We start from the raw sequence: 25,140 nt of genomic DNA on the forward strand, positions 1-25,140 counted from the left end.
AGGCAAAAACCTACTTCCAACAAATGCAACGAGCAGGCAGATACGACGCTGGATATTTTACACACAATATAACCGCTTTGATGTTTTTTCTACAATCAAGAGGTATATAATTTTTTATGAAATAAATAACTTCCCCTTTAAGTTGAAGCTGAATGTTCTAAGATCTGTAAATGTGAAGAAATGAGTTATATTCAGCAACTTTAATATACTCGTAATGTTGTTTAAAATGCAATTGAGTGGGACCTTTTTATTTATCTTGACTGGAAGACTGAGTTGTAACAAGCTGAACTTAAATGAATGTAGCAAAGCTAGTAACATTTTCTTCAGCATCATACCCTACATAAAGAAGTTGTTTTCTGCTCATCCACAAAATGGGTTGTTAGCAAAAAAATTCTGCTTGATCCCAATTTTTCAATCAGTTAAGTCTTTGCATATTAACCAATTTCAGAGGCTGACAACAAATCGAAAAATAGGAGCAATTGTGTGATGTTTTGATCAATGTTGCTATATTGCTTTCAACATATTCTCGCGGTCTTACTTTCAGATCTGTATTTTAAAACTTTCACTTCTGCCTAGCTACACCCTTCCTGAGAAGTTATTATAAAGTTGAGACACATTGTTGCACAAAGGCACTTGCTGACAGTAAAATTGTCTGAGTATCTGTGCAACCCACGTACACATGTCTTTTATGCCTAAGAGGAAAATAAACAGCAGGACATCCACAAACAGCAAAAAGAACAGGAAGGCATTTTATAAACTTTGCAACACTCATTTAATAAAGAGTCAAACAGTATTTTACATTGCCATACGTAAGAAGCATCCACTCTGGGTGACATCAAATGAGACTCCACAGTTCTTCCGGAATGTAGTCAAATAAATTAAGTGCATAACTGTTATGCAAATGTATGCTGTGTTTTTAAAAAACCAATGATGGATGACAGATTGGCTAGGATTCCAAGAGCTTCACATCAGTCAACAATTTCAAGAAAAATTGCACATCCTATCTCTGATTTGTCATTCAAGTCATTCATGAAGAAAGAAGTTGTCTTTTTGGTAATCAAAACTTCAGGTCAGTGATTTTTGAAGAGTGTAGCACGGGTAGGTGGCAAGTGTGGCAGGAAGATTCAAGGACAATCAGACATTTAAACATTTCAGTGTAGTAAAGCATAGCATCAAAATGTGTTTTTAATTTGCAGAATATGAATAAATATATTTTCCATATGAGAGCAAGAGCATCAAGTGATACCTAGGACAATCTTGGTTGTGATTCAGAATTGTCATTCAAACATGAGTGTTGGAAAAGACTCTGGGCAGCATGAGGAAAGTGTGACTCAGGAAAAAAAGTTTGATAACCACTGCTCTAGGCAAGACATCATTGAGACAGGTAATTTTTTATTCTGCTTCCATTTGGAGGAATCAGTCATGGAAAACAGGACTCTCGCCTTTAGATAGCTAGCGGCTATAAAGCTAATGTTGTTCCCTTGATAATAACAAAGCAAAACCCAAACAAGCCAAAAGCAATCTGTAAAGGGGAGGAGCAGGTAATCAGAAATAAGCAATACAGACAGAAGAGATCATATTCTGTAGAACCAATGATTTTTGAAAGAACTCTATCTCAGAATATATAGGGCAACTGACTGAGTAATTGTCTGATTTTCTTATATTTTTTACACTGGTTAACAGCACATAATTATAGAAATATGCAGTGCTTTTTTTCCCTAAAAAATGTTTAGGGGTACTCTCATTTTCCTACTCATATTGAAATACTGTCCCTCAATAAGGCCAAACTTAATTCACAAAATGTTTACGGATATGCGTACCCTTGCATCCCCCCAGAAAAAAGCACTGGAAATATGCATCTTGCAGAACTGAATCCATTGTCTCTGCTATTGGCAGAACTATACCTAATGTTTTGTTACAAGTTCAAGATTCAGATATATGACAAACAGCCTGTGCTGTTTCAGGTTAGGCTACTGGCTTGTCTGCACTGGGGACTATACCACATCTTTGATGTGCTGATTTTATTGCAGCTGATTTTGACAAGGCAGACCCTACATTTTATAATTATAATTACAATTATTTCTGGAGTACTTCCAGTAACTAGGCACTGTGAGTCAAAAAAGAGAAACAGATTTTGCTCTCATGCTTGCAACCAAAGAGATTAGGCATGAAAGGGATGGGGAGCAAAGCTGGAAAACTAGGAGACACTGACCAATTTGAGAATATAAGAGAGCGAAGAGGCAACTTTTCAACATGCACACACCAACAGGAGTGAGAGGACTGTGAAAAGTTTAAAAAGTTCTAATGGAAACAAGCACAATAGATCAGATCTGTATGAGTGGTAATCTTACAATTGAATGCAAAGCCTTGTAACATAAAATCGGCATCCATTACTGAGCGCTTTCTGCACTTCCATTTGTGAGCTATGGTAGGGGACATTCCTTGTGTCAATAGGCACTACCAACTATTTTATTAAAACCAAATGCAATTTCATCAGGAAATTGGTTGAAGGAGAATTTGCCAAGGGAAGACATATTTCCCCTCAAAATATGAGCATGCATGACAGATGAAACATGCAAACATACTTTTCAAAATAGTGAAATTAGAGTCACGTTTGTGCACCCTTAATTCATGGAAACAAGTGCTTTACACATATTATCCAATTAACTGTAGAAAGTATTGTTTGTGTAGAGATGAAAACAGGGACAGCTGTATCACTCTGGCTTGGGCTGCAGCTTATTCTTCTCTGGCTCAAAGAAATATTTTTCAATTGCACTGACCAGTTCATCCAGTTCTTTCTTCAGCTTTTCAAAGTCACTAAAAAATGAGCCAAAAACAAAACCTGGGTTTCAATCTATTCAAATTCTCATTCACATTAAAAACAGTAGATTTATTCCCATGATATGCTAATAGGTAAAGTCCATTCTGAACTGTGGTGGTGGCTGGGATAAAGCAAAGGGGAGGTGGTTTAAAATACACATTTGAAATACAATGGACTGAGGTTTTGTGGATATGACAATGAAATTTAGCTTACCCGACCCAAAACTGTGTTAAACAAAGATTTCTGAAAACTGCTCAAACAGCTGTTCTGTGAAAAAGTCTACAGTAGGAGAAATCCAAATTTAACAATGGTTTGCAACAGAAAAATAAATAAATCTAAACAATACCTGTTTCCAGGAGGTGCACAAAGCTCTGAGTAGTATTTGATTTTGGGCTCGGTCCCACTGGTTCGCATGGTAGCCACACATCCATTAGTAAACGTAAATGTTATCATTTGACTGCTTTTACTGGTGGGAAGCACCTAACACCACAAAAGGTAAATTTGTCACAATTTTGACTATGACTGCATGAGACTCATATGCGCTAATGTGTAATGACTAATCATCAGATTTCTAAGGGTGGGGTTCATGGGATAAAGAAATAAAGCACTAATTTCTCCTGGACTCTTCCTTATGAAAAATTGACAGTGGGGATTTCAAGAGCTATCTTTTTCTTGGGGGAGCGAAAATTTAGGATTGGGCACTAGGATGCCAAATATGACACACACTATTCTAATTTGCAGGTATCCGCAAATTATGCAGATCAAACCAGCCAGTCACCTGGTCAGCTTACAATACCTCTATTGGGTTCGTAAGATTCTTCCATCAGTCATACGCACTGACAAAGGAATAGCATGGATTGACTAATTCTGCTAGGAATCTACATGCAGCCCCAGCATTGCTTACAAGACAGTACACAAAACAGAGTATTTCAAAACTGTTTTTAATTTTTTTAATCCTTATTAAGGAATGGGATTTGCCCTGCTTCCTGAGCTCTGTTTTCAGCTGCCAGTTCACTTTTTGAAGCCTTGTGTTCCACTGATTTCTGCCTTGGTCCTCAAACAAATATAGATGAGGGGAAGAGAAGGGGGATAGTTCCCTATGACAAGCAGAAGCGCTTATCAAAACAGTGTGACGTTGAATTCCTCCCTCAGTCTTTAAGACGTCATAGGACTCCTTTTTAGTTGGCTATCCTGTGGAAGAGTCCCATGGACTGCAAGAAGATCAAACCTATCCATTCTGAAGGAAATCAGCCCTGAGTGCTCACTGGAAGGACAGATCCTGAAGCTGAGGCTCCAATACTTTGGCCACCTCATGAGAAGAGAAGACTCCCTGGAAAAGACCCTGATGTTGGGAATGATTGAGGGCACAAGGAGAAGGGGATGACAGAGGACGAGATGGTTGGGCAGTGTTCTCGAGGCTACCAGCATGAGTTTGACCAAACTGCAGGAGGCAGTGGAAGACAGAAGTGCCTGGCGTGCTCTGGTCCATGGGGTCACGAAGAGTCGGACACGACTAAACGACTAAACAACAACAACATCCTCTGGAATAAAATCAATGAGACTTATTTCCAAATAAAGAAATTTAGGATGAGGATATCATTCAGGGAGCAACAGTCTAATAGAAATAAAAGAACAAAAAGTTTCAGCTACTTACAGCTTTTTTATCAGTCTCATTACTGTCATAGCCAGTAGTTAGATCCCGTACTCCAGACACTGCAAATCTCCCACAGGTTTTTGGATAAGTGTTCTTCCCATCATAATTTCTAAGCTTCTCAAATAGCTCCTTAATAATCTTCTGATCGTGACAGATAAAATAGGAAGCTTTAGTAACATGGTAGCCGTACCTTTGAAGGCAAAATAGTTACCTGTGAGCTCCATGTACCTTGTATGTAGAAAATATAGTAAGTATACTATGAAACGCTCATTGTAAACTCACTCATTGTAAATGTTTTTCAGTTGCTGAGCCAAAGTCAATTTCTTGGTTTCCAGAAAAGCAGCCATCTCCGCAGTTATGACTGCAGCACTGACACCGTCTTTATCCAAGACCACAGGGCTGCACATATATCCTGAAGACAAAGTTACAGACAGAACATCTTTAACAGAAGCTATTTTGTCTAAATGTTCTGGACAGATGATGAAATGCAAAAGTCTGATAAAGTTTCCATTCAGTTACAAATGTGATTCTATGAAATAAAGTAATCCTATCACACAACACAAGATAACAGGCTCATATGCAAGGCAGTGTTGCTTTCATATCTGTACATCATCTGGTTTGCATTAGATGCTCGGTTGTGACTAATATTATTAAACCTAAGCCCTAAACCCAAAACCTAAACCTGGATCACAGACTGAAGGATCATTTCAAATGAATGACCCAAGTTAGGAAATGCATTTCACTGCAATTTCAGAAGGGTTAGGTGCATTTTTGTACCGAGATAAGGATAGCCCCAATTTTCATCTCAACCACAGGACTGATTTCCAAGTAATGCTATATTAGGTGCCTCATCATAACGGTCCTTTCTTCCCATGTGGCTGGGATAAGTTCTGTAGAATTTACTTTGCATATAATGCTAAGCCTTGTTCATATGTAACACAAACAAGAATACTGATTTACACCTAGCAGTGGCTAAACAAGTAAATTTCATACCTTATTGTTTGTGGTTGGCTTGTTTAGAAGCAGCCATTGGTAGTTTTAAACCAGGATTCCTGGTTCTCATGTAAAATTAAGATAATAGCCATTGAAACAGAAAGCATATTCCGCAGAAGTTCTCCTGGTCATGCAGGATGGAAGTAGCAATGTGGGTGGGTGCAAAACAAATGCTTTGCTGGGGCTCACTGAGGCTCGTCTATGTTAACACTAAATGAGCAAACTAACCCATTTATTTCCATGGGCATGGAAACATTTTAAGACACACATTGGTAATGTGCGTGTTCCGAAGTAGCATCTGAACCTTGCCATCAGAAAGTATTGCCAGAAGCAAATGTGTTTTCAGTTAATTGCAGCATGGTTTCCCAACCATCAAGTACTATCATATATTTATTGATTATTGGGCATTATTATACTTAGGGAGGGAAATTGATTAGTGGTGGGATTTTAGTTATGCTGAAATAAGCAGCCCCATTTTAAAGCCAAAGCTTAGAAACAGTTAGCTCAGGAAGATAATGTTCAGATGCTATCGGTAGGCAAGCATTTTCTCCTACTCTTATTAGCATAAATGCAGACGGTATGCACCTCATTGTACAGTGGTACCTCGGTTCTCAAACGCCGAAAACCTGGAAGTGTTCCAGTTTCCAAATGCTTTTGGGAAGCCGAATGTCCGATGCAGCTCTTGGCTATTGTTTCAGGGGCACCTGCACCAATCAGAACCTGCACCTTGATTTTCGAACACTTTGGAAGTCAAACGGACTTCTGGAATGGATTAAGTTTGGGACTTTTGTTTTTGCTATGTATTTTGCGTGTTTTTGAGGCTTTTCCGGTTGATTTGTTTTTGTGACTGGGTAAAACTCAGTTCAGCTACTGATTGATTGTGTGACTGTGGAAATGGATAAAAGCCCCGCATCTAAACAATGACTATCATCAGTGCAGGTAAGAATTTTATTTTATTTTAATTTTTATCGTCTACAATACTGTCTTATTTATTTTATAGTATAGTACATTGTTTATTGCTTTCATTTTATGGATCAATGGTCTCCTTAGATAGTAAAATTCATGTTAAATTGCCGTTTTAGGGGTTGTTCTTAAAAGTCTGGAACCGATTAATCTGTTTTGCATTACTTTCTATGGGAAAGCAGGCCTTGGTTTTCGAACACTTTGGTTTTGGAACAGACTTCTGGAACAGATTAAGTTTGAGAACCAAGAAACCACTGTACTACAGGTAATCAGTTCTCAAGACCAGAAAAAAACCAACAACAACCCACAAGAGTAGATGGTACATTAAACAGATGCCCATCTCTGTAAAATATTTCAGTCTAAACCACTCTGCGTTATGGAATACTTATTACCAATCGCTTCTTCAAAGGCAAATAAGACTGTTTTTCCTTGGTCCATGAGCTGCTTGGCTCTGTTTCCCATCCACTTGAATCCTGTTAATGTTTCCTGCGGAGAACAAGATTTCAGTCAGAACACTGTCTACAGGAAAATGAAATACGCTTCTCTCCTGCCCCCAAACGGCTTACTTCAAAGTGAAATCCTTCCTTGAGTGCGATCGCTCTTAAGATTTTGGAGGACACCGTGCTCGAAAGCATGTATACATCTTTGATGGCAGCAGGTTCCTGTTTCTGCTTTTTCCAGCAAGTGAAGATCCACCAGCCCAAAAGAGCTCCTGATTCATTGCCAGAAAACACCTTCCATTCTCCACTGAGGGACACAACAAGTTTAGATGGTTAGAGTGACAGTAGCTCGACAGCTTAATATAAAGAAACGATAGGAACTACAGTAAAGAAATTGTGCTGAGGTTGCAGTTCCAAAACCAAAGGGATATACCGTATTTTTCCGTGCATACGACTAGGTTTTTCCCCTAAAAAACAATGTCCAAAATTAAGGGGCATCTTATACACGGATAGTGGCTCCCCCTATTTTCTTAAATCTGAGTCTTATACATGGGGGTGCCTTATAGACAGAAAAATACGGTAGATACGGAGTGTGCACTTTTATTTGTCATGTAATTCTACTCAATATTGATCCAGAGTAGATTCCAATGTATAGTTAGCAGAGTAACAACTTAAACACGTTGCGGGATTCCCCCAAAATAGACCAAAGACAATTATATTTCAGCCAGCAGAGCTTTACTGCTACTGAAGGCAGATGAGCATAATGGTCACAAATCCAATACATTCAGAATTGGCACTGTCTATAAGAAATCCAGTTGCAGCAGACTTAACTGAAACTTACAGTAACTTACAATAAGTCTAAACCTTAATACTAAGCATACTATGTGCGGAACACCACACCAGAAAGAAAAGAGATAGAAAGAGAAACTCAGGCTCCTTCTGGCCCTACTTTTATAGTCAGCATGACCTTGACAGGAAGAGATAAGAGAAGCAGTTAAAGCCAGCTGTACTCAGCTTCTCTAAAGGAATAATCCAAATATCAGGAATCTTCTGATTGCTTCTTTCACACAGAGAAGCTTCTTGAATTAATTAGAATGGGGAAGATCCCTACACATCAGATCAATACTTTCTGAACTAAAAAATGCAAACTGACATGTTTTTCCACAAATATTGGGTGTGTAAGTATTTTTAAAAAGAAATTGATTTAAGATACATTTTTTATTATTCTCAAGAGCATGTACTGCCAGCACTTTTCACAAAAGTCAAAATAAAAGTAAGGCAACAGATAATATACATTTACATAAATAGCTCTTGGGCATTTCCAACAATCGAATTGTTGTTAAACACTGAAATCACCAAAGCAAGCAACCATACCTTTCTTGTTTCTCTGCAACAGCCAGTCGATCTGCATCTGGGTCATTGGCTAAAATAATCCGAGCTCCTTCTTTTTCAGCCAAGGCAAAAGACAGTGTCTAAAAAAAATAACAGGAAAGTGAAGGGCCCCAAAGCAGTAACATTTAAAAAAGAAAAGAAATATATTCAATGCATTTTATGCCAATAATAATACAAGAGGCCTATATGCTTACAGAGATGGAAAAGTTTGGCTCAAACCCTGAAACTATATGCCAAAGAAAGAGACAATTTGGTGCTGATTCACACATTATTTTAATTGCACCTCTTGCAGAAAAAAGGAACACATCAAATTTTTGATTCCATGAAAGTAACATGTACTTGTCCTCAGGAGACAGCAAGGAGTGAGAGAGAAGATGAAGAAGAAAAGATATGTGATGGCTTTTTCAAAAGATGTAAGTACATGTCAACTTTAAAAAAATAATATGCATTTAGAAGGTTTCTAGGTTACCAGGAAAGGTTTGAAGTGGCACAAAAGAAAGGTAGAAGGAAGAATTTTGACTAAATTGTCTTTTACCAGTACGCCTTTACCCTCCTCAGGATTTGGATATTTTACTGTTGGAAATTCTGGATCAGGCTCCTTCTGTTCAGGAACAGCAAATGGAGGGCTAAAGTCAAATGCCTTAAAGGCTGACTGCACAAACTCATGGCCTACACCGTGCACAGAAGTGTGGACAAATTTCAGCTTTGTCTCCTTGTTTATATTCCTGAAATTAAGTACATCAATGACATTACATTGGCATGAGCTTGTTTACCGCTAATAACAAAGAAATGAACTGTACTGTATCCTCGTTCACTAAAACTTTTTTTTTAAAAAAAGCCGCTTACAAGTTGCCAGATTCTCAACTCCAGGCCCCACAACTGATGTAAGCAGACTGTGTATGCAAGCAATGTTGTGAAGATGTTCCTGCATGCACACACAGTTGCAAAGTGGTTACAACCTGTGTGCAACTCCTTCTGTGTATCTCCTCTCTGCTGGCACTGCTATAGTACCTGCTTAGATGTCTTATGGGATAAGGCAGGGAATGAAGAACGGAAACAGATGAACAAAGGGAAACACACAGATCTGAAGTTTGGGACATTCCTGTCCTGAATGCCTTTCCTCGGCAGCTGAGAAAGGAAAACTGGACTCGCCACAAGTTGCCTTCCTTTCAAGGGTCAAGCAGGCATTGTCTATCTACGTTAGGCCATCAGCCGAGATTTTAATAACATGAACTCCTCTTACCAGCTGCTACATCACCATTTGATTCTCCTACTCATTTTAACAGCCTCCATACTTGTTGCTTGCTAGAGATACTGTACTGTGGAGATGGCAGTACCAAATCGGTGACGCATGTCCTTCTGGCTTGCCCTCTTTATAAAGACTTGAGGAATGAGGTTATCACCCCTCTTTTATCATCCATTTTGGGTCACCCAGCCACTGTCATACTGTCCTTTCTCTTGGCAAATCAAGATGAGCAGGTGACAGAAAAGGTTGCAAGGTTTTTAGCTGAGGCAATCAGAATAAGAACCACTATTTGACTATTGATTCAAAACCCTAAAATATATTTTAGATAATTGACTTTTTATTTCTATTCTTTGTATATCATATTGTTGTTTTATTGCTATGGCCGATGGCTGATGCAAATAAAGATTCATTCATTTTTTCTTTCATCCTACATCCCTCATCAGAAGTTTGTCCCACCTTTCTCCCAATGGACAAAAGAAATTCCAATTTCTGTATGTGGAAACCTACTTGCAACTTACGGTACTTTCAATTTTAATCCTGTTGCACTAAAATTAAATAACATAGATTTATCCCCAAGAAGGAAGAAAAGCCTTCCCTGACAGTTTACCTGTGAAAGCAGTGCTTCTGTATGTCCTTAAAGTAGTCCTTGTTAATAGATGCGTAAGGATCGTGGAGTAGGGGGCTTTTATCAATCAGGCTGTCATCCCAAGCTTGAGGCCATGGCTCTAGGTTTTCTTCAATAGCTTGAGCAATTCCTTTATCGTGAGGTGAAATTATCTGAGCGCCGTTTTCCCAATAAACCTAAGTAACACAGAGAATATATGCAGATTACCTGTTAATGGAAGCTTCATTATGATGTATCTACCGTATTTTTCGCTCTGTAAGACGCACTTTCCCCCTCCTAAAAAGGGGAAATGTGTGTGCATCTTATGGAGCAGATACCTTCATCCCGCTGCCCTGCGGAGGCTTCGCAGGCTACCCCAGAAGCCAGAACAGCTAGAGGGAGCGCTGCGCAGCGTTCCCTCTCGCTGTTCTAGCTTCTGCCTTAGCGGCGTGAAGCCTCCGCAGGGCAGCGGGGAGCCTTCATCCCGCTACCCTGCAGAGGCTTCGCGCGGCTATTCCTGGCTTTTGTGGGAGGTGGGGGAAGGGACAGAGCAAGCAGCTCTGTCCCTTCACCCACCTCCCACAAAAGCCCCCATGACCTCCGCTCCCTTTAAAGAGTGCGCAGCTCTTGCGGGAGGTGGGGGGGAAAGCCAGGAGGCTTGCTTTTGCTGAAGCCAGGAAGGCAAGAGATATCAGTGCGCACCAATCCCGCTTGCTCTCCTGGCTTCAGGAGTAGCCCCGCAAAGCCTCCTGAGCGAAGAGGGAGGAGTGCTCCCTCTTCACTCAAGAGGCTTTGAATTGCTTTCTTATTTCTTGTTTTCCTCCCCTAAAAACTAGGTGCGTCTTATGGTCCGGTGCGTCTAATAGAGCGAAAAATATGGTACTTAGTAGCTGAAAGTTCCAGGTGTTGCCCTGGAATTCTAAGAAACTAAAAAGCATAGAGATGTATAAACAGATACAGTGATAGAGATGTATAAACAGATACAGTGGTACCTCGGGTTAAGTACTTAATTCGTTCTGGAGGTCCGTATGTAACCTGAAACTGTTCTTAACCTGAAGCACCACTTTAGCTAATGGGGCCTCCCACTGCCGCAGCGCCACCACCACATGATTTCTGTTCTCATCCTGAAGCAAAGTTCTTAACCTGAAGCACTATTTCTGGGTTAGTGGAGTCTGTAACCTGAAGCGTATGTAACCCGAGGTACCACTGTAGTTAGTTTTAGGGCTGTGGAGCAGCCATGCACCATGGAGCTGGGATGTGGGGTGGCGGGTCTGAATGTGGCAGAAGCGGTTTCGGAAATTGAGCAAGCAATGACCATGAAGTAGGAGCAGATGACATTGTTGGTGGTGGCAACCAAGACAGCTGGGGCCTGAACTATGGGAAACTGGGACATATTGGGGACAAAAATGTGGGATGGAGAATGAGGAGGCCAGGCAAGTCAAGTACAGCAGCTCAGCACATGTAGTAGAACTGCAGGAATCACACACCAAGGGGACAGTCAAGCTGGGTACAGGGTCTGTTTTGCCAGCTTTTTCTTCCCACAAGGAATGTATTGGTGAAGAAGTATCCAACAGACTAAACCCTCCTTCTCTCTGTTGTGTCTCCTTCTCTTGCCCCACCCTCCTGGCTGTACAGGGTTTTTTAAAAACCCTAAATGAAACATGATCTCCACCTCTAAATTGTTTCAGGCCAGATCCAGGTGTTCTGGAAAAAGAAGAAGAGGAGGGCGAGAATACCTTGTATCCATTGTCTTCTTTTGGATTATGAGATGCGGTAACCATAATTCCAGCAGAAAGTTTCAGGTGAGTCACTGCATAAGGCTGTGGAAAATAAGCAAATAAAGTAATCTTAAAATGGAAGAAGACTGCCTGGAGCAATTGCCCCGTTTCCTTCACAGTTTTTAGAAAATATTTACCGTATTTTTCACCCTATAGGACGCACTTTTTCCCTCCAGAAATGAAGGGGAAATGTGTGTGCGTCCTATGGGGCGAATGCAGGCTTCAGGAAGCTATCCGCAAGCCTTGCAAGCCCGGCGGGAGGTCCCGCGGGCTCACAAGGCTTGCGGGCAGCAGCCTGCAGCCCACAAGCTCGGAGGACAGCGGGGAGGTGCAGCGCCGCCACCCCGCTATTCCCCGACCTGGTCTGGAGGCTGGCGGGGGGGGGGGGGGAGAAGCAAGCTTGCTTCTCCCCATCGCCAGCCCCACAAGCTCAAGCTCGGGGGATAGCGGGGAGGCGGAGCGCCGCCACCCCGCTATTCCCGGACCTGGTCTGGAGGCTGGCGGGGGGGAGAAGCAAGCTTGCTTCTCCCCATCGCCAGCCCCACAAGCTCGGGGGACAGCGGGGCAAGCCACTGCCCCACAGAGGCTAGAGAGGCTGTCCCTGAAGGCAGAAGAGGGAGACGGAGCGCTCCGTCTCCCTCTTCTAGCTTGGGGATGGCTGCGCAAACCTGGGGGGGGGGATAAATCCCCCCCCTTGATTTCCCCCCCAAAAAACTAGGTGCGTCCTATGGGCCGGTGCGTCCTATAGGGCGAAAAATACGGTATTCCTCTCTCCCACATTCTAAGAATCTCAGTACAGTATACATGAAGCTATAAAGTTCAGTCCAGAAGAAGCTGTCTCTTCCGATTTCCCCCATGCGTCCTGGTCACCAGTTATCAAACAGCCTCCTACTACAGTCTCCCTGAATTTGGAGCACTTTTAAGAATTTCAGTGAAATAGTGAAAGCCTTGTTCTGTTTAAACTGATCTTTGTTTATGTGATACATAGGAATTACATTTTAACTTCAACCCTATGAAAGAGGGATGGGTGAAAGGTAACAATTTGTCCAGAGACATGCAGTGCACTTCTTGGCTGAGTGGGGACTTGAATCAATGTCTTTCTGGACCAAGCACAGCATGCCTACTGCTACATCACACTGAAGTATCCAGATGGATTAGCAACGTGCATACCTTTGGTATCAAGAACGCATGGTTTTTAAATTTCTCCTGCATAACACCAATTCAATCAAGATGCTATGGAATGACCATCAGGGATGGCACTCCAATAAAAGGTGCTTCCTATTTGGCCTGTTCTATCAACAACAGCAAGTATAGGCAGAGACCTTCGTCTCAGCCCACATCACAGGTAAGTTCTGTGTCACAATCTGCAAAAAACTGGAAGGTCTCCAAAGCACAGAGAAAGCAATGAGCAGAAGAACCAATTGCAGACAGTAGATGGCTGTCTTAAAATTAATCAGAGTTCTATTTTTTTAAAAGAACTAACGATCTCATAACTAGTTTTAGTTTGACCTCATCTCATGGCAAGTACAGTCGTACCTTGGTTCTCAAACAGCTTAGTTTTGCCTCCCGAAGGCCGCAAACCTAGAAGTGACTGTTCCGGTTTGCGAACTATTTTTGGAAGCTGAACGTCCAGCAGGGCTTCCGCGGCTTCCAATTGGCCAATTCATGCAGCCAATCAGAAGCCGTGCTTTGGTTTCCGAACGTTTTGGAAGTCAAACAGACTTCCAGAACGGATTCCATTTGACTTCCAAGGTACAATTCTCTCTCTCTCTCCCTCTCTCTGTGTGTAACACCACAATAAATTATATTTATCTATTGAACCTTCTAACAATGTATAAGTAGCATAACTGGGGTGCAGAGAGGCTAATGACCTACCACAAAAGGAGTCGGTGTGATGTTGGAGAAAAGGTACACAGGAATGCCTTGACTGATAAATGCTGTCGCAGCAAGCCTTGCAAATCTATTGGCGAGAAACATAATAATTTGAAAACAAGGAAGGAATCCTCTTGCAAAACTCGAAGAAGTACTGCACTGAGCCTAGGTGCCATTTAGTTGATATTCATGCATTACGTTTGCCGGCACCCACCCTGCAAACAGCATGCATTTAGCAATCTATGAAGGACGGCAGCATGGCCAAGTTCTCCAACACAAGGACATGAATCGGGTGACCTACATATGATAAGTTTCTTCCCAGTGCTTTTCATGGGCTACAAAATGCATCTAGTATGGAGATAAAGTCTCTGTGCATGACAGAAAAAGTATGATGTTAACATATGAAGAGGACCAAGCTCTGGCTATTAAAGCCAACCAATCTGGTTGTGTAGCCAGGGCTTTTAAAAGTTAAGTACCACTATAAGTTGTTCCTCAGTTCGGAAAGGAAACCAGGCTCACCCCCTAGTTGCCAGGCAAGCACTGCTTTTTCTCCACAACATAATGAAATAAAGGAGGGATCTCTGGCAGCCAGGGGGCAGCAGAGTACAGCAGAGCAGTTTGTGGAACAAACACCTTCTGGGTCTTCAGTACAGTACAGTACACTTCTTACCAATAATGATATTATGTATGTATTTCATAAAATTTATATGCTGCTTGATTGAGGATTTTTCTACAATGCAGTTTACAAAAAGATATAAAACAATAAAATCTTCACTAAAAAAATACAACTGCAAATTACCGTATTTTTCACTCTATAAGACGCACCAGACCACAAGACGCACCTAGTCTTTGGAGGAGGAAAACAAGAAAAAAAAATATTCTGAATCTCAAGCCAGAACAGCAAGAGGGATTGCTGCACAGTGAAAGCAGCAATCCCTCTTGCTGTTCTGGCTTCTGGGATCGCTGCGCAGCCTGCATTCGCTCCATAAGACGCACACACATTTCCCCTTACATTTTAGAGGGGGGAAGTGAGTCTTATAGAGCAAAAAATACGGTAAAACATAAAGGAAGTTAAAACAACCGCAATAGAATAGACTAAAACAACTTCCCATAAATCTTACATACTCTTAAGTGTCCTTACTTGGGGGATATATCCCAATAAAATAGACCTCACTCCTTAGCAAGTGTGCCTCAAATTACAGCTTTAATTCCTTTCCTTTTATTATTCTTTGCCCCAGTTACCTAAAGAAGAAGAAAGATACTCGACTGGAGCAGCCAGGCCCATCAAATTTTAATATTTGTATTGTTTTAATAGTGATATTTTTAGGAAAGGTGGGATTTAAAAAATCAATCAATCAATCAATCAATCTTATCAGCTCATCATGGCACAGTCTTTCCGTTGAGTTTAAGTCAAGAAAGGAGTTCATTCTGAGTGGGCCCCTTCTCCATCTATGGCAAAACAAGCATGTCATCAACAAATCATTGCAGCAGTTGCTAAGTGTACCTTTTGCTGCTACCCCCACTTGGAGGATGAGCGCGAGCGTCGTAGCCAATCACAACGCCTCTTTTCTTCAGGTCACTGAAGCTCTTTTCGAGGTACCTACAGAATCCCTAGAAACGAAAGCATACAAAGCACCAGCAGTTCTGAAAGTCCGTCATATAACTTTGCACATCTTCTACAGAACAGAGGACAAGGAAGCTATTGCTTGCAAAGTGAAGAAGTTACGGCGTCTTGAAATGAATATATTACAGGGCTTGTGATCTTGAGGGCAGGAGAGTGGAGGCGGAAACAACTTGGTGAGCTTTCACCTTCCATCCGTGTTCCAAAAAATATGTCTCCTCTCCCCCGCAAGTGGCTTTTAAAGCATCATCTTGGGGACAAAATCAGAGAATGAAAAGTGGTACCTGAAAGACGAACCAACATTCTACAAAGCATACCTTTTCCCAAAAAGAAATGCTGTTAACAAGGAAGAGGCTTTTGATCAGGTAAGATAAAGAGATTGAAAACCTCAGGTCATACTTAAGGAAATCCCTACTACAGTAACTTTGAGGACTGCATTTTACCAACCTAATCGCAGTATCTACAGCCTCTGCAAATATGGTGCTTACAGTATGGTGTGCTGGACCAGGGTGGCCAATGCAATGTTTTAAGCAGGGTGGATAAAAATCAATTTTTTTAAAAAAAACAAAACCACACACAAAAATATTGGATTTTCAAAATTTAAATTGGATATTTAAAATAAAATGCTTTTGGAGAAAAAATCTTTCTAAAGATAGCTTTTAGACTATAATGTAACTTAAATAGAAAACTATTTATCAGGAAATAAGGATTTGTTTTAAGTTTTTCATATGTGTTAAAACTCAGTCTAAGTTTTTTTTTAATCATTTAACCACATCAGTTAACAAACATGAATACATATACCATAATGTTATTGTTTTAGTTAAAGAAATTGTTTAAATTGTTATTAAGGAAATGATTATTTTTCTCCTTCCAATAAAGTACAGCAGAAAAGTTGTCCAAATATAAACAGTTAATTTATTAAACCTCACAATAATTTCATAATTATCTGTCTACGTATTTCTAATAGTATAACCACATCAGTAATTTTTTATATAACTGTAAAAACTACTCTGAGAATTTACTAGCAAGAATGAGTCCTTCTGTAAAAAAACGATTTAAATCAAGTCTTACTGACTAGTGATTTAAATCAAGTCTTACTGACTACTGATTTAAATCATGATTTAAATCGATTTGATTTAAATCAAATCCACCCTGGCTATAAGCCATGATTTTGTGCAAGCATTGCAGAGTTATTCTTTTCATACTTCACATATGTGCCAATGTAAATGACCGTGGTGCAAGTTATGTGCTCTCTTATATACACAACACGAAAGGGGAATTGTGTTCTTATTACAGAATCCTGAATGAGCAGCTGAGCAATACTTGTCTGTGATAATCAGGTGATTTTTTTTGTGGGGGGTTGGGGAGCAAGATTTATGCCTGTAAATCTGGGAAGAGCGGGGTGTTGATCTTAGTCTGCTGTGAGGCTGCACTTAAGTTGGAAAGGACTGCACCATGCTGGCTCCCAGCTGCTAAGACAGAGGGCCATCTTTTAGTATGCAAGATAAACATGAAACACTTGCACCATCAGTGCCCATGTGAAGACCACCTGGTGGAAACCCCTACACATATAGTTCTGAATTGTAAACTATATGCTGATCTCCGTCAGCAATTTCTAGATCAACTCTGTATCCCAAATGGAAACCAGAGTTGGAGGTCATCATTTTCTATTACTGGGGAACAATCAGGAGCTCACCAAGTTAGTGGCTAAATATATCTATTTGGTTTCTTGTCGTCGAAATACACTGCAGACGTCTGAACTCCCTGGAGTCCTAGAGATGCGACGATAGACTGCTCTGCCTCCTTTCTTTTAGCAAATGTTTTGTGCCACTGGGGAAGTGGTAATTCTGTATTGATTTGTTTTGGGTGTTTGTATGTAATGCCAATAAAAGATCTGATGATGATGACTGCATGTAAATTACTGCCATGTTTGCTGAATGGTTTTCTGGTCATCTGAGAAGAGCAACACAGCTGGGCTGTGGGACTTTGTCTGTCTGTGGCACAAATAATGCAAACAGCTTGTGAAATCTCCCAATTAGTGCTCCACCTGGATATTTATTCAGGTCGATTTAGTGATCTGTTATCTTACACTCCTTGCAGCAATGTGGCAATTGCATATGCCTTGCAACATTCTGATTGTATTGTTCTGTGCCTACGCTTCAACACATGTCTCACTAACATTCAATCCAGACTTTATGTTATTTCAAAAATTTATTAAGCCACCTTCAGGAAAAACCCTCCCAAATTGGAAGAATTAGCCTCCAAATATTGGAGAAACTATTTCTAAAAGCTTATTTTAATCTTGCAAACTGAACAGATGTTCCAGTTGAAAATGATGGCCATTTTGAGATGCAGTTTAATTTCTCTAAAGCTTTGGTGGGATTTTTTTTTAGCAGCCAATCATTACAAATAGTTGCAGAGACATTAATGGTATGCTTACCCATTAAAGAAAGGCAGATTAAGCCACTGAAATGGTTTCAATTATTTGACTCTCTACATATTATAATTATTACAAACTTTGGGTACAAACCAGAGAAAATTCGATGGGCTTGACTTATTGATAATGAGAGAGGCACTCAACTTTCTAACAGTTACAACCATTCTTTGAAAAACAGGCATACAGTACTTTTAAAGAAAAATAAAGACCTCTTTGTTTAAATCTGGTACCTGAGTAGTTTGAATAATAGTCAAATCATTCATCCGAGATGTTCCTGTTCCCATAGGTGCTCGGAGGCCGGCAGTCCCAAATTCCATCCGTGAAGCAAAACATTTTCTGAGTTCTTCTGTACTGTGATTTGCAAGCAGATACTTTACATTGTCTCTGGTTTTGGAATTCTGTAAAGGAATAAGATTTCACCAGGGTTTAATTTTGAGCCCAGAATTTAGGGCACCTTTTACGGAAAACCATACCTACTTTGCCAATTTTTTTGAGGGAAGCAAGTCTTACAATGGAAAGAGTGTAACTGCAAGACTTCCATTATTCTAGGGAATCTAATTCAGAGAAATTCAGAGGTTCCTTGAAAGCTTATCAGAAGTTTGTCCATGAAAGGTCTGTAAGGGAGCAGCTTTCCTAAAAGTCAGCTTTCTGGCCATCACCAATACTGACATTTCCTTACAAAATGCAGCTGAAGGAGACACTCTCAGTTCAACACCCAACAACCCAGGCCAGGACCCGGGGCCATTTGTTGTTGCCATCTGTCTGTCTCGAGAGAGAATAAAGTGTGCCTCAGGGGGTGAAGTCAAACTGCCCAGTATAAGTTAAGGAGCGTCTCCACCCCATCGTTCTGCCCGGACACTGAGGTCCAGCGCCGAAAGCCTTCTGGCAGTTCACTCCCTGCGAGAAGCGAAGTTACAGGGAAGCAGGCAGAGGGCCTTCTTGGTAGTGGCGCCCTCCCATCAGATGTCAAAAAAATAAACAACTATATGACATTTAGAAGACATCTGAAGGCAGCCCTATTTAGGGAAGCTTTTAATATTTGATGAATTGTTGTATCACCTTGCCAACAAAGGTCCGAATAGTTAAAGCTATGGTTTTCCCAGTAGTGATGTATGGAAGTGAGAGCTGGACCATAAAGAAAGGTGATCGCCGAAGAATTGATGGTTTTGAATTATGGTGCTGGAGGAGACTCTTGAGAGTCCCATGGACTGCAAGAAGATCAAACCTCTCCATTCTTAAGGAAATCAGCCCTGAGTGCTCACTGGAAGGACAGATCCTGAAGCTGAGGCTCCAATACTTTGGCCACCTCATGAGAAGAGAAGACTCCCTGGAAAAGACCCTGATGCTGGGAAAGATGGAGGGCACAAGGAGAAGGGGATGACAGAGGACGAGATAGTTGGATAGCGTTCTCGAAGCTACCAGAATGAGTTTGACCAAACTGAGGGAGGCATTGGAAGACAGGAGTGCCTGGAGTGCAATAGTCCATGGGGTCACGAAGAGTCAGACACGACTCAACGACTAAACAACATCAACAATATTTTGTTGTAAGCCGCCCAGAGTGGCTGGGGAAACCCAGCCAGATGGGCGGGTTATAAAGAATATAATATTATTATTATTATTATTACAGTGGTACCTCTGAATGTGAACAGGATATGTTCTGGAACCCTGTTCGCATCCAGAAGCGAACGCAACCCACGTCTGTGCGTGCGCGTCGCGATTCGCCGCTTCTGCACATGCGCGTGACGTCATTTTGACCGTCTGCGCATGCGGTGAAACCCGGAAGTAACACGCTCCATTACTTCCGGGTCACCGCAGCGAGCAACCTGAAAATATTTAACCCGAAGCTACTTCAACCTGAGGTATTATTATTATTATTCTGCATTAGCACCACCGAAGTGACCTACCATGGTTCACAAGCCTGGGCAGTTTGTATGGGGCCCCTGGGCTGCCCAGACAACAAGAACCCCCTCTTGACCTTGCTGGTGTGGTCAAACAGAAACAGAATCATTTCTTCTAAAAACAGGAGTTGTGGTGGTGTAGGATAGGAGCCACACCATGCCTTCTGGTATACTTTTCACAGCGCTGGAAGGGCCCAAGCTTCATAAGCAACTTGAGCAAATGCCCATAGCCACAATTACAGTCCTCAAATAGTGACTGAATGCAAAACTACCATTATATCATTTAACCCTAATGGATGCCTGACAGCTTAATGACGTTGCCTATTTTTAGATGGCCGTGAGATTCTTTTTCATATCACAATACAGACATGTTGCTCCACATGTTATTACGGCATTTACAAAGTGTCTTGTTATGTCCAGCACTTGCCTAACAACTAAACAACTAGAGAAGCAATACAGGAAAGGAGTCATGTGCTCAAACCTGTTGCCGAGTTAGGCAACTCACTTCACAGAAGTATTTACAGTACCGAGCTGAAACATTCAGACAATACAGAGCCTGTTTGCCCAAATCCAGCTGGTTTTTGTTTTTTGTTTTAAAGAGGGGGATACAAACCAGAAGAAGATTCGTTGTCACTAATTGGTCCTCAAGACCAGAATCACACAGCAATTATAGGAAGCCACAGGGAACATATTAGAGCTCTTGAAATATTGAGAATCTTCACATTTGGCCTTCTGTACCGAATGTAAAGATTACAGCTGAGCATGAAGACGACTTCAGCTTCAAAGAAAGCTGGCCTCAAGATTTTGTGTTGGAAATGTTCTACAGTAAAAATCTGAACCATTCTGCTCCCCCAAAAGGCTCCTAGACCAGCTCACAAGCATCAGCCATAAGACAGTCTTTGCTCTCTGGCTTCCAATCCAAAAGGCACAATGGAAAGGGGAGTGTTTTGTTTGCTTTTTTTTTTTTTTTTGCTTTGTAAAGCCACCTTGGAAGGATTTGCATCCTGGTAGGAGGAATAAATATAACTGAAATGCATGCATGCAGAAATCAATACAGTAGCTAAAACTCAGATTATTCCACACTTGCTGGGCAAAGAGGTGCTTAATAACAATGATACTTGCAGCCTGATCTAACACTCACTCACTCTCCTACTTAGCAGTCAGTTGAAATGCTTTGGACATCCAAAGCACTTCACTCGGGGAGAATCTCCCACAACATGATTTGCCATGGATTGTCAGTGGCTCCATCTGCACTATACATTTAAAGCAGCATCACATCCCTTTATAAGGAGCCCTGGCTTTCCTCAAAGAATCCTGGGAAGTGTAGTTTGTTAAGGGTGCTGTTAGGAGACCCCTATTGCCTTCACGCAGGACGCAGGTGGCGCAGTGGGTTAAACCACAGAGCCTAGGACTTGCCGATCAGAAGGTCGGAGGTTCGAATCCCCGCAACGGGGTGAGCTCCCGTTGCTCAGTCCCTGCTCCTGCCAACCTAGCAGTTCAAAAGCACGTCAAAGTGCAAGTAGATAAATAGGTACCGCTTTGGCGGGAAGGTAAATGGCGTTTCCATGCGCTGCTCTGGTTCGCCAGAAGCGGCTTAGTCATGCTGGCCACATGACCCGGAAGCTGTACGCCGGCTCCCTCGGCCTGTAAAGCAAGATGAGCGCCGCAACCTCAGAGTCGGCCATGACTGGACCTAATGGTCAGGGGTCCCTTTACCTTTACCTTTATTGCCTCCATGCAGCTACAGTTCCCAGAATGCCCTGGGAAGGAGTGTTAAACCACTCTGAAAATTGAAGCTCCCTGAAGCTCTCCTAACAACTCCCAGCATCTTTAACTAACTACACTTCCCAGAATGCTTTGGGGGAAGCCATGATGGTTTACAGTGGTAGAATACTACTCTAAGTGTAAACTGCAAACGGGTTCAGTGAAGCCCTGCTAACAGCACCATCTTCTGTGGATACAAGCTTGGCATTCACTAGAATCAGGGTCTTTTCAGCAGCGGACCCACAGTTAATGGACTGTCCTTCTACAAGAAGCTCATTAAACCTTGAATCTTGCTTTCTTCTACATTGGCTCTCTGTTCCACAAAACATATTCTTATTCCTTTTTAGACTGTTACTTTTGGCATTAAAATTTTGTGAAATAAACAGATCACCTGCTGTCATATCCAGGTTCAGCTCTGAGGTTAAATTTGAACTAAGGGCTTCCAAAGTCTCGCCCTTTTATCACTAAACTACAAATTGCACAGAGGCATATTAAACACATGGAAATGCAGTAAACCCATTGAAGGCAATAGGAGTGCAATTAGTCACTCCTTGTCTCAGGATTAATAGGGATGGAAGTCAGCAGTACTGTAGCTTTTTTTGTTGGTCGTTTATAAAATTCATAGGTTGCTTTTTTTTTTACCAAAGTAACTCCAAGGGATTTGCAGTAAAAACAAGCAAGCAAACAGATACATTAAAACTGGGGATAAAGAAAACAAAAAGTCTAAAAGGTAGTTCTATTTTTTAAAAGCTACATTAAAACATTCCACCCACTCCCAGAAAACATGGGTAATTAAAAGCCTGGCCAAAAATAAAGAAATTGTGCTGATGACTGATTCCTGAAGATATGTATTGATGGTGCCAAGGCAAGGCACCCTGGGGAGAGCATGCCATAAGAGGGAGCCACCAGTGAAAAGGTCTGTTCTCGTGTTGCCACCTTTGAGGCCTCCTGTGGATTCTGGTTTAAATCAGGGTTAACATTACTATACTTGTAATGCATAACAAAGTCCAGAAATTACGAAACCTATGAACCTGAACTTGCCCAAACGCTTCTAGGCCAGCACACTGTTCATCCAAGGATTGAGGTATCTGTATGCGTAATAGCTTGCCAGGTGGATCCTCGTTTTGTAACAGTAAATATAGTACTCTGCTGCTTATCAGGAGGCTGATCTTAGTTGAACTTTACTTTAGGTTTTGTAACCATCTTCTGATATTTAACCAAGGTTACATTTCGCAAGCCACTTTCTCAACAGTAAGCCCATGCAAAGTACTATTTCAGAAGCAACAGGGACTGGTGATTGGTGCATATTTGCCTCTGAATGTGGGGTTTTTATGCTTAAAACTGTTTTCAGTACATATAAATATCATACAAATTTAGAATGGGATTGCTCAACAAATATTATGATCCAAAACTCATAACACAACCAGTTTCTTTCACAGTGTACTGTACCCACCAACTTTAACCACCTAGAGGATCAAAAATAAATCACTGAATAACGTCTGGAATTTTAAGATAACGTAAACTGTTACAAAGCAGAATTGTAAGAAATGTACTGCAAGGTATTTCAACTATCTGGGGAAACAAAAGCTATTTATGTAAGACAGGAAGGGTATACAAAGTTTAAATAAATACACATATAGCTAAAAATCTCTCCGAAGTAAAGCAAAAACAAAAAAAACTGGAATAAGAAATTAAACAGCCACTGAAATTGTGCCACCCTACTCAAATACAAGGAATGCTGAATAATTCTGCTACCAACACACAAAAAGCCTCTAGTCTAGATAGTTCTAAAATTTAATTTTGATACTCAAGTCACATGTTTTTGTGGAGTACAGTACGTACTGTAACCCATTCAAAAATAGAACATAGACATAATAAGATGATTTGGGCAGTGAATGTTGGGTCACTATCACCTTTGTCTTCATTGCTGATACACTGGGCATTGGTAGAAAGGAAACACGGTGTTCATAAGGGTAAATGCTTGAACGCACTATGGTTAGCAATGTTTAAATCATGTTCTATTTAGTAGGTGAGTAGCCAAAGGCCGTCCAGCCTCTGCTTAAAACGCTCCAAGGAAGGAGAGCCCACACCTTCCTGAGGGAGTCTGTTCCACTGTCAAACCGCCATCAGAAAGTTCTTCCTGATGTTTAGGAGGAATCTCATTTCTTGTCACTTGAAGCCATTATTGGTTCAGGTCTTACAGTTCAGAGCAGGGGAAAAACAAGTTTGCTTCATTCCCCCATGTGGCAGCCCTCTAGATATTGGTGCTGTGGTCTAAACCACTGAGCCTAGGACTTGCCGATCAGAAGGTCGGCGGTTTGAATCCCCGCAACGGGATGAGCTCCCGTTGCTCGGTCCCTGCTCCTGCCAACCTAGCAGTTCAAAAGCACATCAAAGTGCAAGTAGATAAATAGGTACCGCTCCGGCGGGAAGGAAAACAGCGTTTCCATGTGCTGCTCTGGTTCACCAGAAGCAGCTTGATCATGCTGCCCACATGACCCAGAAGCTGTACGCCGGCTCCCTCGGCCAATAAAGCGAGGTGAGCGCCGCAACCCCAGAGTCATTCGAGACCGGACCTAATGGTCAGGGGTCCCTTTACCTTTTTATTATATCATAGTTCTTGAAGTGCAAGGAACCTCTCCATTCTTAAGGAAATCAGCCCTGAGTGCTCACTGGAAGGACAGATCCTGAAGCTGAGACTCCAATACTTTGGCCACCTCATGAGAAGAGAAGACTCCCTGGAAAAGACCCTGATGTTGGGAAAGATGGAGGGCACAAGGAGAAGGGGACAACAGAGGACGAGATGGTTGGACAGTGTTCTCGAAGCTACCAGCATGAGTCCGACCAAACTGCGGGAGGCAGTGGAAGGCAGGAGTGCCTGGCGTGCTCTGGTCCATGGGGTCACGAAGAGTCGGACACAACTAAACAACAACAACAAAATGTAACTGATTTGTATTTGAATTGGTATTGTTATTTGGTATTAATATAATTTGGTGCATATTGGATTTTTGGAATTTAAAATTAATAAAAATCATTATTATTACAGTATTTTTTAAAAAGGAAATACTGTTCCTGCTGTCACGGACTCCCTAGCCAGCCCCCAGAGGCCGAAATGCACAATAATAATGCTAATAGCAACCCTTCTTGGGTAAGGAAGGGCCAAGCAGTTTACACAACATGCTTCTGAAAAGCTCCCTAAGGTCCCACAAAGACGTTGCCGATGGCTACTTGCACATTCATTCCTGCAGCGCAGGGGGTTGGGCTGGATGACCCCGAGGGTTCCCTTCCAACCCCACCATTCTGTGATTCGAACGCGCCGCCTTCATTCCCACAGCTCGAGGGGGTTGGGCTGGATGACCCCGCGGTGTCCCTTCCCCACCCGGCAGTTCTCTCATCTCCGACAGGCGCCCACTATATGAGCTCCTGGGCGGCCTCCCTCTTCCCCTCACGCCCGGCTCCTTCCTCCCCTCCTTCTCCCGCACCTTGTCCCACAGTAGCCAGTCGGAAGCCGCTAACTGGATCCGCTGGTATTCCAAGCCCTCCGCCATCGTCGCCATTCTCTCCTCTCAGCGCCGCCGCTCCGTCCCCTCAGAATCGCCTCAGCAGCCTCTTCCCCGGTTCCGGAGGCGCAGCAACGCGCCCAAGGCCGGGAAGCTC

The 25,140-nt window shown here is 41.9% G+C and overlaps 1 protein-coding gene across 1 annotated transcript; it reads right to left on the reverse strand.

The window, feature by feature from the left end:
- Window positions 1–2,473: 2,473 nt before the first annotated feature.
- Window positions 2,474–25,140, reverse strand: PGM2 (phosphoglucomutase 2). The gene is made up of 14 exons (XM_053404059.1): window positions 24,966–25,140; window positions 18,052–18,219; window positions 15,268–15,374; window positions 13,767–13,851; window positions 11,850–11,933; window positions 10,117–10,310; window positions 8,799–8,988; window positions 8,246–8,343; window positions 6,998–7,178; window positions 6,824–6,917; window positions 4,758–4,887; window positions 4,476–4,665; window positions 3,168–3,301; window positions 2,474–2,817 (listed from the first exon to the last, which is right to left on the reverse strand). Exons 1-14 carry the CDS (start codon window positions 25,038–25,040, stop codon window positions 2,715–2,717), a joined length of 1,833 nt encoding a protein of 610 aa, XP_053260034.1. The 5' UTR covers window positions 25,041–25,140; the 3' UTR covers window positions 2,474–2,714.

The sequence above is a fragment of the Podarcis raffonei genome, chromosome 9 (genome assembly GCF_027172205.1).
Source record: "Podarcis raffonei isolate rPodRaf1 chromosome 9, rPodRaf1.pri, whole genome shotgun sequence".
Taxonomy (NCBI): Eukaryota; Metazoa; Chordata; class Lepidosauria; order Squamata; family Lacertidae; genus Podarcis; species Podarcis raffonei.